This window comes from Xiphophorus maculatus, chromosome 14 (assembly GCF_002775205.1).
Source record: "Xiphophorus maculatus strain JP 163 A chromosome 14, X_maculatus-5.0-male, whole genome shotgun sequence".
NCBI classification, from domain to species: Eukaryota; Metazoa; Chordata; class Actinopteri; order Cyprinodontiformes; family Poeciliidae; genus Xiphophorus; species Xiphophorus maculatus.
Window position 1 is genome coordinate 12,623,956 of NC_036456.1, and position 13,698 is coordinate 12,637,653.

Sequence of the window (13,698 nt, forward strand, 5' to 3'; positions counted from 1 at the left end):
ATTAAAACCTAAAACAGTGCATAGTGCTTGAGTTTGAATGCAGTTTCTAGTGTTGTTCACTGGTTCTCTAACAACTGGAGAATGTTAAAACCCAACACACACACTAGTTACACGCTCACCTGCATCCAAAACTCGCCGGGGCCCGTCACAGCAGAGCGTCCCACCTCGACAAAGAAAAAGTTTTCTGAATGTCCACAACGCCTGACGTTCATCAGCTGGAGCACCACAGCGGCTGCGTCGGAGTTCAGCTTCACAAAGTTTACCGTCTTTTCAGTAAGGCAAAGGCGATAGATGCCCACCAGGTTCTTGAGCTGACCCAGGCCTTTAGGCCACACCTTCACTTGCCAAACTTCTTTGAACGCAGGTCCTGGATTTGGCGCTCCGTAGTCCCCTGAACTCGCACTGTCATTAGGATTTTTACCTTCAAAGACAGAAAAGACATTTGAAGGTTACGGGAGAGAAAAATAAAACACACCAAAGAAGAAAATCAAGGAGTGAGTTTGACTTTTATGCACATATTATAATTTACCAGATGTAGCCGCCACTATTTATCTGTTGGTAGAAGGCAAGCAGCTTTTATTATGAGTGTCATGCTTACGCTGGGGCTTTGAAATAGATTTTGAATCAGATCTTGAGCACAAAGTCAGCATGTATCAGCTTGTGAGACCGCCTCAGAGTACCTGCAGGCCTCGTATCTGAGGTCCCATTTGTCAAGCACACTGGCATCTCAAGAGCCTCACACCCACAACCGGTATGGAAAAGCCAAACAGTCAACAATTGAAGCGCTGCACTAAAATGATGACTGTGAGAGAAAAGCCGCAATTATGGAAAAATCTTCGGCAAGCCATCATGGAAAATGCTTCTTAAGTAAACCTCCTTTGAAACTAAAGCAAACTGATGATGCGCTAAAATAAAAGCTTCTCTATGAAACTGTTCGCAGCTGAAGGAACAGCTTTCCACAGAGATGTAGTAATACAGAAAGTCTACTCTATGTCTTCAACTTGCTTTGTTCCAAATGTTTATTTAACAAAAGCTGAGGACTTAGTTAGCTACTTTTTTATTATTTGCGTGCATATTTTGGGTTTAAAGTCACTGTATTGTTCAGATTATTGACGCTCAGCATGTGATGTTTATCCTCAAAAAGTACCTTCACTCTGTCATGCCATGGGATTCGTGAAGAACAGGGTTTATGTTTAGGCTCAATTACTTCCACCCACAAAAGACAAAACATCTGTCTCCCGAAAAGTATTTTAGCATTAAAAAAAAAAAAAAAAAATCATGTGACTCATGTTTTGGGTGGACTAGGTAACTCCCTAACTAAATATCTTTAAACATGACCACTATCCTTCAGTGTCCCACATTTCCAGGTTCATTATGTTCCCAGACTGAACATGTGTCTGAACATGATATCCTTCTACCAAGCAGGATAAATAGACGTCAAAACCACAGCAGAAAAACTTCTAGAAAAATTTTGAGCACCTGTCTCATTAGTCTGCCACATCTGGTGTTGACAGGAAAAGTGTTTTCTTGACAGCTGAACGAGTAAAGATTCAAATACAATCATGGTGTAAAGAAAGTTGCCTGCCTCTGCAGTTAATTTGTTGTGGATTCATTTTGGGTCCGCTGTACTGTACATCAACTCATTGTGGTTTGAAGACGAGTCAACATTGGTACTGGATGACTTTAATCATTTTTTAACAAATAAGTGTTGGTTCAACAAGTTAAACTAGGCCGATTATAACTGAGGTTTCCATGTTGGTGCCGTTTGTGTGTTTTGGGAGAGGATTGGCCATGTCCAATTTGTTCTGTCATATGACGGTCAGCGTGACGTGACACAGGATGGTGGGAGTGTTTAACTGAACAAGAGAAGCAAAGTAAGTGGTGTGGTCACTTTTACACATCCATAACAACAGTATTAATATCGACCATCGACTTCAGCCCATATCAATGCATCCCTTGTCCAGACTTTAACTTGGCCAATGCTACGCCTTGATGATACTTTTTTTACATTTTCATACATTTTTTCTGACCTACTTTGGACAAGGCTTCTGTTGTCAGCTGGCCTTAGATCATTGGACCATAATTGGAGCTTATGGTCCAATTTGTGTCTTCAAATCGCCCGGGTCCTGTTGCTGGGAAGCAAGCCCAAATCATCACCTCTTTCATAAATTACAAGCCATACTTATTTTCTTTCAAATTGTTCTGTCATGATGTTTAAAATGCTAACTGGGACCTATAGAGTCTCACATGCAGCTCCTGCCTCCAAAAGCTGGACATTGTCACACAACAACAGTGTCTTCAGTCAGAGGCCTCATCAGATTTGCTGCGAGACTGACTGCTAACAGAGATCCTTCCTGCCCACTGCATCACCATCCACAATGACTCTTTGAATCTGCACGGATTCATGTTATGGCAACATTTAATTTAATTTTGGGATAAATAAAATATTTGAGTTGAAAGGTTTTTGAGCAGCTTTACAAATCTGCTCACACCTGATGGTGACCAGTTTAAGTGTTTTGATTGGCAGCACCTGACTGCCACTTTCGCTTCTAAATCCCATGGAAGCAACAAGGGTGTGCTTACTTTTTGCCTTGGGCTAAACATTTTTGTAAGAAACGAGAATGTTGAATCTGCTGTGTGCACAGGATACATTTATTCCAGAAACACCACATAATTTTATCGAGTTATGATGATAGAACCCCTCTAATTGAAAGAGGATGTACTTTAGCAATGGAGTAATAATTTATCCTAATCAGAAAGTAGTTTGACCACAGCACAACAAATCCAGGCTTCTGTGTCTGGATGTGCGAGCTTCTGCTTTCCTGCTGCAAATTTTGCAATGACTACCATATGGAGACAAGGGACTCTGCGTATACTGTGGTCGCCCTGTTAAGACGAGCTTCTGTCATGACGAATATTTTTCCAAAATCCCAACACACACATACACACACACCCAAAAATCTTGCAACAATAAAAGTGACAGGCCTGAAGCGTCCCGCTGCGTCTTCTTTCAGTTTGCCCCCGCAAAAATGGAAGATCGCACTATAGGAACTCGAAACAGACCGAGAATAGATGTTTTGTTGAAAGCCAGAGAGGATGGGGATTGGCGGCTGTGTGTGGGTGTGTGTGTGTGTGTGTGTGTGTGTGTGTGTGTGTGTGTGTGTGTGTGTGTGTGTGTGTGTGTATGAAGGCACTCCCCCATGCACTAGGTGGGTGTTTTCATGCGCTGCTTTTCACTCCGTTATGCTTCCTCGACATGAGATTTACAACAGGAAGAGGTACTTTGAGGACCATTCAGTGGGTCCAAAGACATACGGGATTGTAGGAGATTGTACAGATATTAGAAGAACAAGTGTGAGGAGTGGCTGCTCTAGAAAAGATTTACAGAAAAATATTGATTTTTAGCCAATTACGTTCTGAATTTTGCCAAGCAATGTAGTTCATCCAGAGTCAGTTCTCTTGCAAATATTAAAACCCCTCAAGAACTTTAAGAGGTCTTTTAAGACCCTTGCAGAAACTGATGCTCCTCTGCCAAACATCACAACCCTCTGCTCATGGTTACATAACACTGGTTTTGCTCCAACACGGAGCAGCATAAATTATAGTTGCCCCCCACCCAAAGCTTTTACTCTGGAGCTCTTCTTATTTCTTTTTTTGTGTGTCTGTTTCTATTTGGTCACCGACCAGAAGACGTCCGTTGAGAAACTATCAGCATGTGATCTTCCATGCAGCACGGCACCGCCTTTATAAGTTACAACAAGCCCTCAGAAAACAGAGCGGCCCTCAGCCGGAGATTGAGCCAAAGGCCGATGCCGGAAGCGTGTGAAAACTAAACACACCTGCAGGTCGATTGAGGATCCGGTGATGAAGCCTTGCTGGTTGCATGAGGGCGAAAACGTTCGGCTGGCCTTCATGTAACCTTGAGGAAGAGTTTTGTTTTAGCATTACGTTCCCCGCCTCCCTGTTCAATAAACTAAAAACAACCCCACATTGGCTCTTTTCACACACCATGTGTTAACTTCTATTTCAGCATGAACTTTGTGGACGTACGTGCAGCTTGCGAGCGGAATCCCAACTCTGGCGTCTAGTCATGGTCATTTATATGCCAGCCTGGAGCCCTTTGAGATCGCGGGAGGCTGTGATCTCGACCGGTTAGCGCAGCTGAGTTCATGCGGTCGCGGCAGAAAGCTTTAAGACGGAAAGAAATGTGGTTTTCCAGACTTTACGGGTGCCGCGTTCAAAGTGAAAGTTTGCGTCGAATACTAGGTTGGTTTTAAGATGGGTCACATGAATGGAATGAAACTGCTGAGAGAACCAAAATAAACTTAATCACAGAAACCTTTTTCCAATTTGGTTCAGCTAGAGAAACAAGCTAATAGGTGACTGGCTTGTCGGAAAGTAAAAATGCCATCTTTTACCAGTTTACCACACACATGCCCAGCCAGGATACCGAGACTCCATCCACCCATCCCTGGGGTCTGCAAACATTTTAGCCCCTTTTTACTCCCAGTGCAGCAAATTAGCTCTCATTTAGAGCCACAATTGCTATGTGACCTTTGGTTTTAAACAACCAACATTTTATTTCTAATTTAAGCTGTTAAAGTAAAAGAAAAACAAATGTCTGCCAAAACACGACGGACACAATTCCTTCCATTGGATGTCATTTGTGGAAAATGGTGTAAAAAAATGTTTAAAAAGCACACAGACTAGCAAAATGCCTCAATGTTAATGTTATTATATCTATACGTAAAAGCATTAGTTAGGCTCCGGAGCTACAGGTTGCAAACACCTGCTTCATACATTCATCCACCTATAGCCCATTATTCCATCCATCTAATCATCCACCGATTTGTCCACCCATCAAGAGGTTTGTATCTCATCCATCCCTCTAGTATCCATATATCCTTCCTTGTCAATCTGCTGGCCGGTCCATCCACCATCTTATAGATTTGTCTATTTATCCATCCATCTGAGTGTGGCTAAAGGAGGCTCTTTATTTAACACCTGAGTGAAGTGTTTATGATTCAAAATGCAACCTTTAAATCTGGATAAGTGGGTATTTTTAATGTAAAAAAATTGTATTAAAACTCCAATTAGTGCTGACTATTGCTATTTTCTGCGCAATAGAGTACTACAGCACAAGGCACAAGTAACCGAGGGATCTAAACATGTAATTGTGCAGATATTTCTCAGCTAACTTTCCATAAATCCTGGTGGAGATTGATCCAGATCTGGAGCGCTTCCTTTAAAACTCAGTTCATGGCTCAGCTTTGGCAGAGTGTGCACTCCCCTGGTCGGCCTTAAGTCATTAAGAAGATGAATGGGACTGTTAAGGGAATATTAGGGGTGCCGTATTTACCCCAGAGGCTGCCAGAAGCCCGCTGAAGCGCTGTCAGCAGGTCTCAGAGTGACAGGCTAATTACTGCTGAGGTTATCACGCAAATCCTCAGGAAGCTGGCCTCCTGAAGCCACTTGACAGGATTCAGGAATTAGAAGTTTGTTTTTTTTAAAAGCCGTCTTTGCAGCACTACCTTAAATCTATAAAAGAGCCATTAAAATTTGCAAGAGAACAAATTTAAATGCTTCGAGTTTATAGGAACACTTCTTTCTAGTCAGTTAATGCTGCCTGTAAATGACGGAGAACTATTCTGGCGCTCGCTGGGCTCTGTTTCATGTTTCTGACCTCACTGCTTGAACGCGCAGAGCTAGCAGACCGCAAAAAAACAGCGCTGAGATATTTGAGGCCTAAACCATCGTTCTTTACTCCGGTGTACACTACCGTTCCCCCAATATCTCTCCAGCGCCAGCTCCCCAGCAGAGACTGGTGCAAACAGTGAGAGAGGAGGAAGATTTCCAGGCAGTGACTTTAGTTTAATCTCTGGCTGCCATGTGGGCCTGATCATTTAACCGTTTTCCTTAAAACGCGTCTACTTCCTCGCTCTTCATCCATCTCCAGTATCGGTAATCCCCCTCCTGGTCCGGGCCAAAACTTCAGCACACAACTCTTCCTCAACATCATCATCTGCCTTTGGAGGTTAAGGGGGGGAAATCACACATGTGGTTTGCGTTAGTCGTAAAGTACAAAACAAACATTCAGTATATGAAACAATCAGTGACACAAACGAGGTGAGGTTTGCCATTCCCTCGTGCCCAAACCGAAGTGAAAGGCTGGTCTGGTGCTGAGTTAATAAAAATTATACTAAGCAAGGGAGCAAAGTCAACAGAGGACAGAAATTAAGCAATTAGATGAAGCTGCAAAGTCTATCCCCTGTTGGGCGCCCCGCGGTTTATCAGAACACAGCAGTGAAAAAATGCCTGCTGACAAATTTAGTATGAAACTTCAGTTGCAACCCAAAAGCAGAGGCTCAACTTCAACCCACTAAATCCAGCTGTTCTGTGAAGGCCTCAGAGCGTTATTAGAGAACAATAATGAACGAGGCAAATCCGGAAGACCAATGAACACAGCAGAGAGATCAGAAAGACGTCGAGAAGTTCAGAGTAGGGTTAGCTTATAGCACAAACTCTTGACAGGGTAACTGTTTACGATACAAATCTGGTCTGTATGAAAAAGGGTATGGCTGCCTCAAATCGTGTGGAAATAAACAGCAAACAAGTGGAAGAAGGTGCTCTAAATGTGTCACGGACCAGATTAAACTCATAGCTAATGTTTAAAAGATCGTCCCTCTAAAGCTGATGAAAGAGGGACGGAGCTCACAACACAGGAAACCTGTTAACGGCTACAGAAGAGATCCTGAGCAGACGTTTCACCTCCCAGGATGGTTTAGTTCAAAGAGTATTTATGTGTCAGAACAGCCTTGTCAAAGTCCAGACCTACATTCAATGGAAATTCTTTAGATTCTTTAGATGCTAGATGCTCCCCATTCAATTTCACTGACTGTGACAGACTGAACAGGCAAAGATTTTAATTTCCAGATCTGAAAAGCCGGTTGACCCAAAAGGACTTGCTACTGTAACTGAAGTGAGCATTACTTAGTAACCGAATCCTATAAAATCCCAGTAAAATTCACTAAAGTGTGCGTTTGTTACATGACAAGAACTGAAAACACTTCCAAGAGGCAGAAAAACATTCGCAAAAAATAAACTACCGAGGACCCAGAGCCCATCCTAACTTTATTACTTCACACTCAGACTGGCTGCAGTCTCCTCTCTCCTGCTCCATTTTTCACCACAGACAGCAGCTTTTAAATGTGGGTGACATCAGCTGTTTATTATCTCAGCAGGTTTTTGGATGCTGTGACACGGAGATAGGACTCCTCTGTGTTGTGCTGCTTACTGGGCTACTTGGCCCCCAGCCACACGGTGACTTTTTTCCAAAACAAATTAGAGGAGAGACCCTTTAAGGCATCATTTATACTACAGCAGTTAACTAACTTTAAAATTAGCTTTTTGCCTTAGAAGAAGAACATCTTACAGGTACAGTTAGTTCTGTCACGATACATTTTTATCCACAAGTTAATGTTCTCAAAGATCAATAGACTTTAAATCCTTGTGAACAACTAACTCTGGAACTGGAAGACATTTTAAGTATCCAAAATAAATACACAAAACAATTGAAACAACAAATAAAAGTGAATGATGAAATCCCTATAAACAAAACTGTCCTTCAAAAAAGGGATAGTTGAAGCCTGCGCACAACACTGAAAACTTTAGTCCTCCAGCATTCAAGAGAAAAATTATAAATCATGCAAATGGAAGTTATTGCGCTTGCTTTAATTTATCCTGCAATTAATTGATTTACTGCTTATTGCAATAGGCTTTGGGTACAGCACAGAGGTTTTCCTCTAATCTCCCCCCTTTGTGATGCATTCGCTGCGAGGCCGATTACGCAGGTCACCTGAGGACTTCCTGACACCTCCCTCCAACTTTTATGGGCCCGTTTCAGCCGACAGCGATCGATGCAGCCTGCTGTAAAAAGGTTACAATTCATCCAAAATCCCCCGCAGCTCTACAGCGCTCAACATATTGGCACTCATTGACTAAATGGATTATCCTGCCTCTGGCTTTCCTCTGCTGGCCATCCTCAACCCGGAGCACTTAATTGACAGTCGTCAGCAGCAGCAGAGACAAAGCCGGGAACTCTGGGACATTGGGGACTCTTTTTTGTTGTCGTTTTGTTTTGCTCTTGTACTACATCAACTCAAAGAGCCGGGAGCGCGGTGCAGCCTGACGGACCCGACCGGATGTTGTGAACTTACAGGGTGTTAACGTGAGCAAACGGTGAGATGTCGCTCTCCAGCTGGGAAACCTGCAGCTATCGGTGAACATTCAGCTTCCTGCAACAGAAAAGCTCCAGTCTCTGACTTCATTAGCCTTCGCAGCGCCGCCATCAGCCGACCCTCGAGACAGTAATTACAGCCTAATTAGGGAGATGAGAGGTTCTTCAGCCGGGGCTGAACGTTTTATCAGCCTGCTTAGGGAGGTCCAGATCTCGAGGGTGGAAAGCCACTCCACGATCAACAAAAAAATAAAATGAATTAACACCAGCTACAAAAACAAACAATTAATAAACTCCTTAATAAACCCCGCTAAGACAGTCACGATAAGCAATTAATCCACACACCGCATTCTAAACTAAAATGAGCTCAATATATAATTTTTGTTCTGATTAATACTTTCTGAAGGGCGATTTTGTTTATAGAGACTTCATTATCCATTTTTTTTTATTGTTTTTGGTTCTCATGTCTTTGTTTTATATACTTAAAATCTTCCGCTGATAAAAGAGACAAGTTGCATTGTTATGCCATTATCAAAATATTACTTGAAAATTGTCTCAAAACAACATTATGTTTCATTGCAATCATTTCAGGGACAAGTTTATCGTCCAGCAAAATGTCTTACCGTGAAATGACCAACCCCAGCATTATTTTACCCTAATTAACACACATTTAATACTCATAAGGTCAGACGTTATATTACAATAAGGCAAATAAATGACCAAAGTCAAGCTTAAGGGGAAGTAAAACAGATTCGGCTGCGTCAGCATTTAAAATGTTTTTATCTTCTATTTTAGGTAGTTAAGCTAAACCGCCCGAATGCAGTCAGAAACCCGTCAAATGTAGTTTCAAATTTGGTTCAGTTTATCTACATGGACGCAAACTCACAAAAAATGTCATCTCAAGGCACTTTTTAAAGAAAACAGATCCAATCCAGTTCCAAAAATATAAAACTATGTATTTAACTTTATTCAGGACTTTGTCCAGGATGAAGATAACCAGATCTGAACAGAGAGAACTTTAGGGTGCAGGACTCCTTTCGAGATGAATAAGGTAGAAAAAGTGTGCAGTAAGGTTTCCTCATACATAGAAGAATTGGCTTTAAACATCCAGAAACTTAAATCTGACAGGAAAACCATCTGAATTGATAAAAGCCACGTGCAGCGAGACACTTTGTTTTCTTGTCTAATAACCCAAATAAATGACTGATAATCAAACAGCTTCTCATGAATTTTCAAGGAGTGAATCAAACCTTCTTCTTTATCTGCTGTTAGGCTGTTTATTTTGGCACGTTGGCGAGCATGTGGGTGTGTTTGATGATAGTGTTTCGCTCTCATTTGGACTTTTATCACTTTCCGGTGGAGGTCAAACTGCAGCTCGCCATGAGGCGACCCGCTTCACAGAGGTTAAACCTTTACACACACTCCGCCGCCTCCTAATAGCTGAGCAAACAGCCGCCCTAAAGCCCGATACTGTACTCGCTGCCTGAAAGGGTCTTAGAGGACTCAGCTGAATAAATAACGGGGATTTTGTCCGGCTCGTGTTTAACTACGGCCGGCTCCGGGGGAGGCCGAGCTGCTTTCAGTGAACTTCTCCGGAATAAAGCGAGGAGATATTCTGAGACTTAACAGAAGTTGATCTGAGCGGATGTGAGGGAGCGGTGGAAACTGTGTGCCATCGTCTCTGAGAGCAACAGCACTACAGACCGAAATCCTGACTCCGTGTGTGTCTTTCACAGGCCGAATCTGCCGCCACCTCCATGTCTTTGCACCGGCAGCGAGGCGAGCCTGTGTGACAGACAAGAGTTGGCCTTGTTCTCCTGCAAGCAGCAGCCATGCAGCAGCAGTGCATACCACAAGGGGAAAAAAAGGAAGAAAAAAAAAAAACAACACTGCACACCCACATGCGAGTTTTACGCATCAGCCAGCCGCAGCCTCTTTGTCTTTGACAGCCAGAGGCTTGAGTTATACAAGGAAGACAACACTTGTAGCGACAAAGAGGACGAGAAGCCTTTAGTGCGGCGGCGGCGCTCCAAAGGGACAACATGGCAGCCGGAACGACGTCTGAAGGAGGATGGTAGATTGGTCTTCTTCAAAGAGAGAAGCGCATCCATTTATAGAACTGTTCTTACACTTTTGTCCTGTTACAATACACGGTATCTGCAGGAATCAGCAAGTCGAATTTAAGACTTTTTAAAACATTTTTAATGCCACCTTGAATTAAATTTGAGACTATAAATATGGTGGGGGGTTTGAGGCATCCTACCGCAATAGTGTTAAGCTTCATTTTTGTTTTAGTGTTTTTGTTGGCACAGAATGCACCTAACCTCATGTGGCCTTGGCAACAGAAGCGACCCAGTGGCGAAAACAAACATCCAGGGAACTGGCGACAAAATTTGCACTTAGCCATGACAGGCGCAGAAAAGTTAGCTAGCTAGATGGCTAGCAGGGGTATATTAGCAGCTGGTTAGCAGTAGCCTCAACCGCTACTGCAAGGAAGATGCCTGTGCACAACTCAAGCTTCTGCCTGACAGAACAGTTCCATGAGAAAAGAAGAACTACATGTGCAAAATTAAATCGCACCTTCTGCGATTAACGTATTTAAGGCCATATTAATTTTTTGTAAAATAAGGTCTTAATTTTGTATACGTGAATTTAAGACTTTTTAAAGATGCGCAGAGACTCTTTCATCCGAAACGTCATTCTATCTTGGGTGGGGATTTTATGAGGCAAACTAACAAAAGTTGCTGAAAAATTCTCAAGACACAGTTTTCACAAATAAAAATCAGAAAAGTGTGACGTGGATTTGCTTGTTTACTATGATACCTTAATGTAATCCAGCCCAAGCTGCCTTCAGAAGGAAATGGTTAGCGGAGTTCATCTGAGTGTAATTTAATCTCAGTAGAAATCCAGCTGTTCCACGAAGGCCTCAGAGGTTTATTAGAGAGCACAGCTGCACAAGTACCAAGACATGGCCGCCCACCTAAAGTAACAGGGCCGGCCAGCAGAGCATTAATCAGAGGAGCAGCCTTGAGCCGCATGGTAACTCTGCAGAGAACTGCAGCTCGGGTGAGAGGATCTGTCAACAGGACAGATAATTTGGTCTCTGTCTGAAAAAATCCATTGATAAAGAAAAAGCACAAGAAGAAGCCACAAAGATTTTAGGGACATGTGGAGGACGGTGCTGCATTTCTGGCGAAAAAAAAAAAAATCACCATCCCCATAGTGAGCATGGTGGTGGCAGCGTCATGCTGTGGGATTGTGTTTCTTTAGCAGAGTCAGATAAAAAAAAAACAGTTAGGAGGCTGGGGAAGAGGTTCACCGTACAGCATTCATATGTTAGAACGGTCCAGGAAACGTCCAGACCTAAGTCTAACTTAGAATCTGATAAGATTTGTGATATTTCGGTTGTATTTATTTAGTATTTTGCAAAGCAGAACAGGCAAAAGTTTCAACCTCTGTTGGATGCCTAGCCAAAAAAATATGTGTTGTAGCTTTGTAAACATACATACCTTTCAGGGTTTTTTTTTTTTGGTTTTTTTTGCAAAAATGTCAGAAAACCACATATTATTTTTCTTTACATAATAATATGCACTACTTTGTGTTGGACTGGGCCTTTCTACAGGATCTTTCTACCAGGAACCTGATTGAGGCTTTGCAGGACAGTGTGGCCTTTGGGCTTTACACTAAAACACAAACCGCCGAGGGGGAGTGGACGATGATGTCACAGGATCCTCCCGAAGGTCAGAAAAACTTGCTCGACTTTCTGCCCAGCTCTAAAGAAAGAAAAAAAAACTGGAGAGTTTTTATTTTTTATCAGCCTCCTTATCTCTCCTTATGCAACAGAGAACCAGCAGGTTATGAGAGGCACCTTGAACTCATATCTTCGGTTTGCTGAGGTTGAGTCATGTGTCCCTTATGGCCCGTCCGCGCCGCAAGGGAACAGGTGATCTGGGGCTACTGTGACAGCTGTGTTTGCACTGCGGCGGCTGACAGACACTGTTTGAGAAATATCCACACGGATGACGTGTTTGCGGGGTCTTTTTTTCACACGTTTAACGATTGGTTAAAGCCTGACCGGCGTTTCTTTGCCTACTTTTGAAATCTCCGATCTCTACTTTGGATCCACGCTTCCCCACCTCGCTGCCCCCACCACCCACCGTGCGATTCTGCAGCATCAGCAGAAAACATGAGGACAGGGTGTGTTTGAGCTGTTGGGACACAGAGGCAAAAGAAAAAAAAAAAAGCTCGCACACAGCTGAGGCCCAACAGAGCAGGGGAGAAAACACACACGAGAAGCCTGAGAGTAAATATCTAGTGTGACACCAGCACGATAAGAGCCGTGGAGGCGAGACTCCTACGCTGCTGTCCGGTTGCAGGGCGCCAAAATGTATTCAATATACACCTTATTAAATAATTATTTATACGGACCGTGATTTTAATAGAACAGGACAAAGAGAAATGACTATCGATAACGATGTCAACAACAATATACTGTGCACATCTAGAATTGTTTGTAAAACTTTATATTAGTTCAACTTTTTTTTTTTTTTTTAATTGGCTCTAGTGGCCCTTAATTTGATAGTGAATTGACAGGAAACTGGGCAATGAGAGAAGGAGGAAGACATGTTGCAAAGGTCACCAGGCCGGGAATCAAACCTGTGACGAGGACCAAGGCCTCCATATGTGGGTTGTGCTTAACGCACCGCAGAAACCCCTATTATTTTTTAATTTATTCTTTAAAAATCTATTTATGAAATTGTATGTTATTTGTGCTATAAATGCAGAAATGTATATTAATGTATGCAAAATGATTTAATAATATTCATGGTTTTATTACAAGCAAAGAATGAATGTAAAATCTATTAATAACATTTTACGTGTTGAATTTAATTAATTAAATTAATGTATTCAAAATTATTTAAAATTTTTATTTAAATGCATAATCTTAAAAGAAACAAATTTTTAAATCTGACTCTTTTTTTGTCATAATGTGATAAATGCATATGTTATTTTAGTAAAAATATTTATATTTTCTGGTCCTTTGGCTGCAGTGAATCAATGAAATGATAAATGTGGATAGTGGAACATCAGATGGGTTAACCTGCACACCGACTCCACTTCAAACCAATCAGCTTCACAACAGCAGCATTAGCTGCGCCCACTGGGAAGGGGAACAGCTAAAATAACTTCACAATTCAATAACAGTGATTTTTAAAACATAAATCTCAATTGTTTCTGCTTTTTGAATTAAATATTCACACACTGAAGTAATATATTTAAAAGATAGGAGTAAAAGCTAGCAACTGCGAAAGCTTCTTTATCCTGCGGGGATCCCCAAGGCTCAACGTTTGGTCCACTGTTATTTTTCATTTTATTTACATTCTCTTTCAGACATTAACCAGTATTTGCTTAACAATTATATGTCTGCCATGTACAGTTGTACTAGTCTTTTAAACCAGACC

The 13,698-nt window shown here is 42.1% G+C and overlaps 1 protein-coding gene across 1 annotated transcript in view; it reads right to left on the reverse strand.

The window, feature by feature from the left end:
* The window catches only part of LOC102224423 (insulin receptor substrate 1-B-like), a 57,375-nt gene that overhangs the window by 38,560 nt on the left and 5,117 nt on the right, over window positions 1-13,698 (reverse strand). The window contains exon 2 of the mRNA XM_014470895.2: window positions 120-421. Within this exon, the coding sequence (XP_014326381.1) occupies window positions 120-421 (302 nt within the window). The remainder of the gene's footprint in view (window positions 1-119; window positions 422-13,698) is intronic.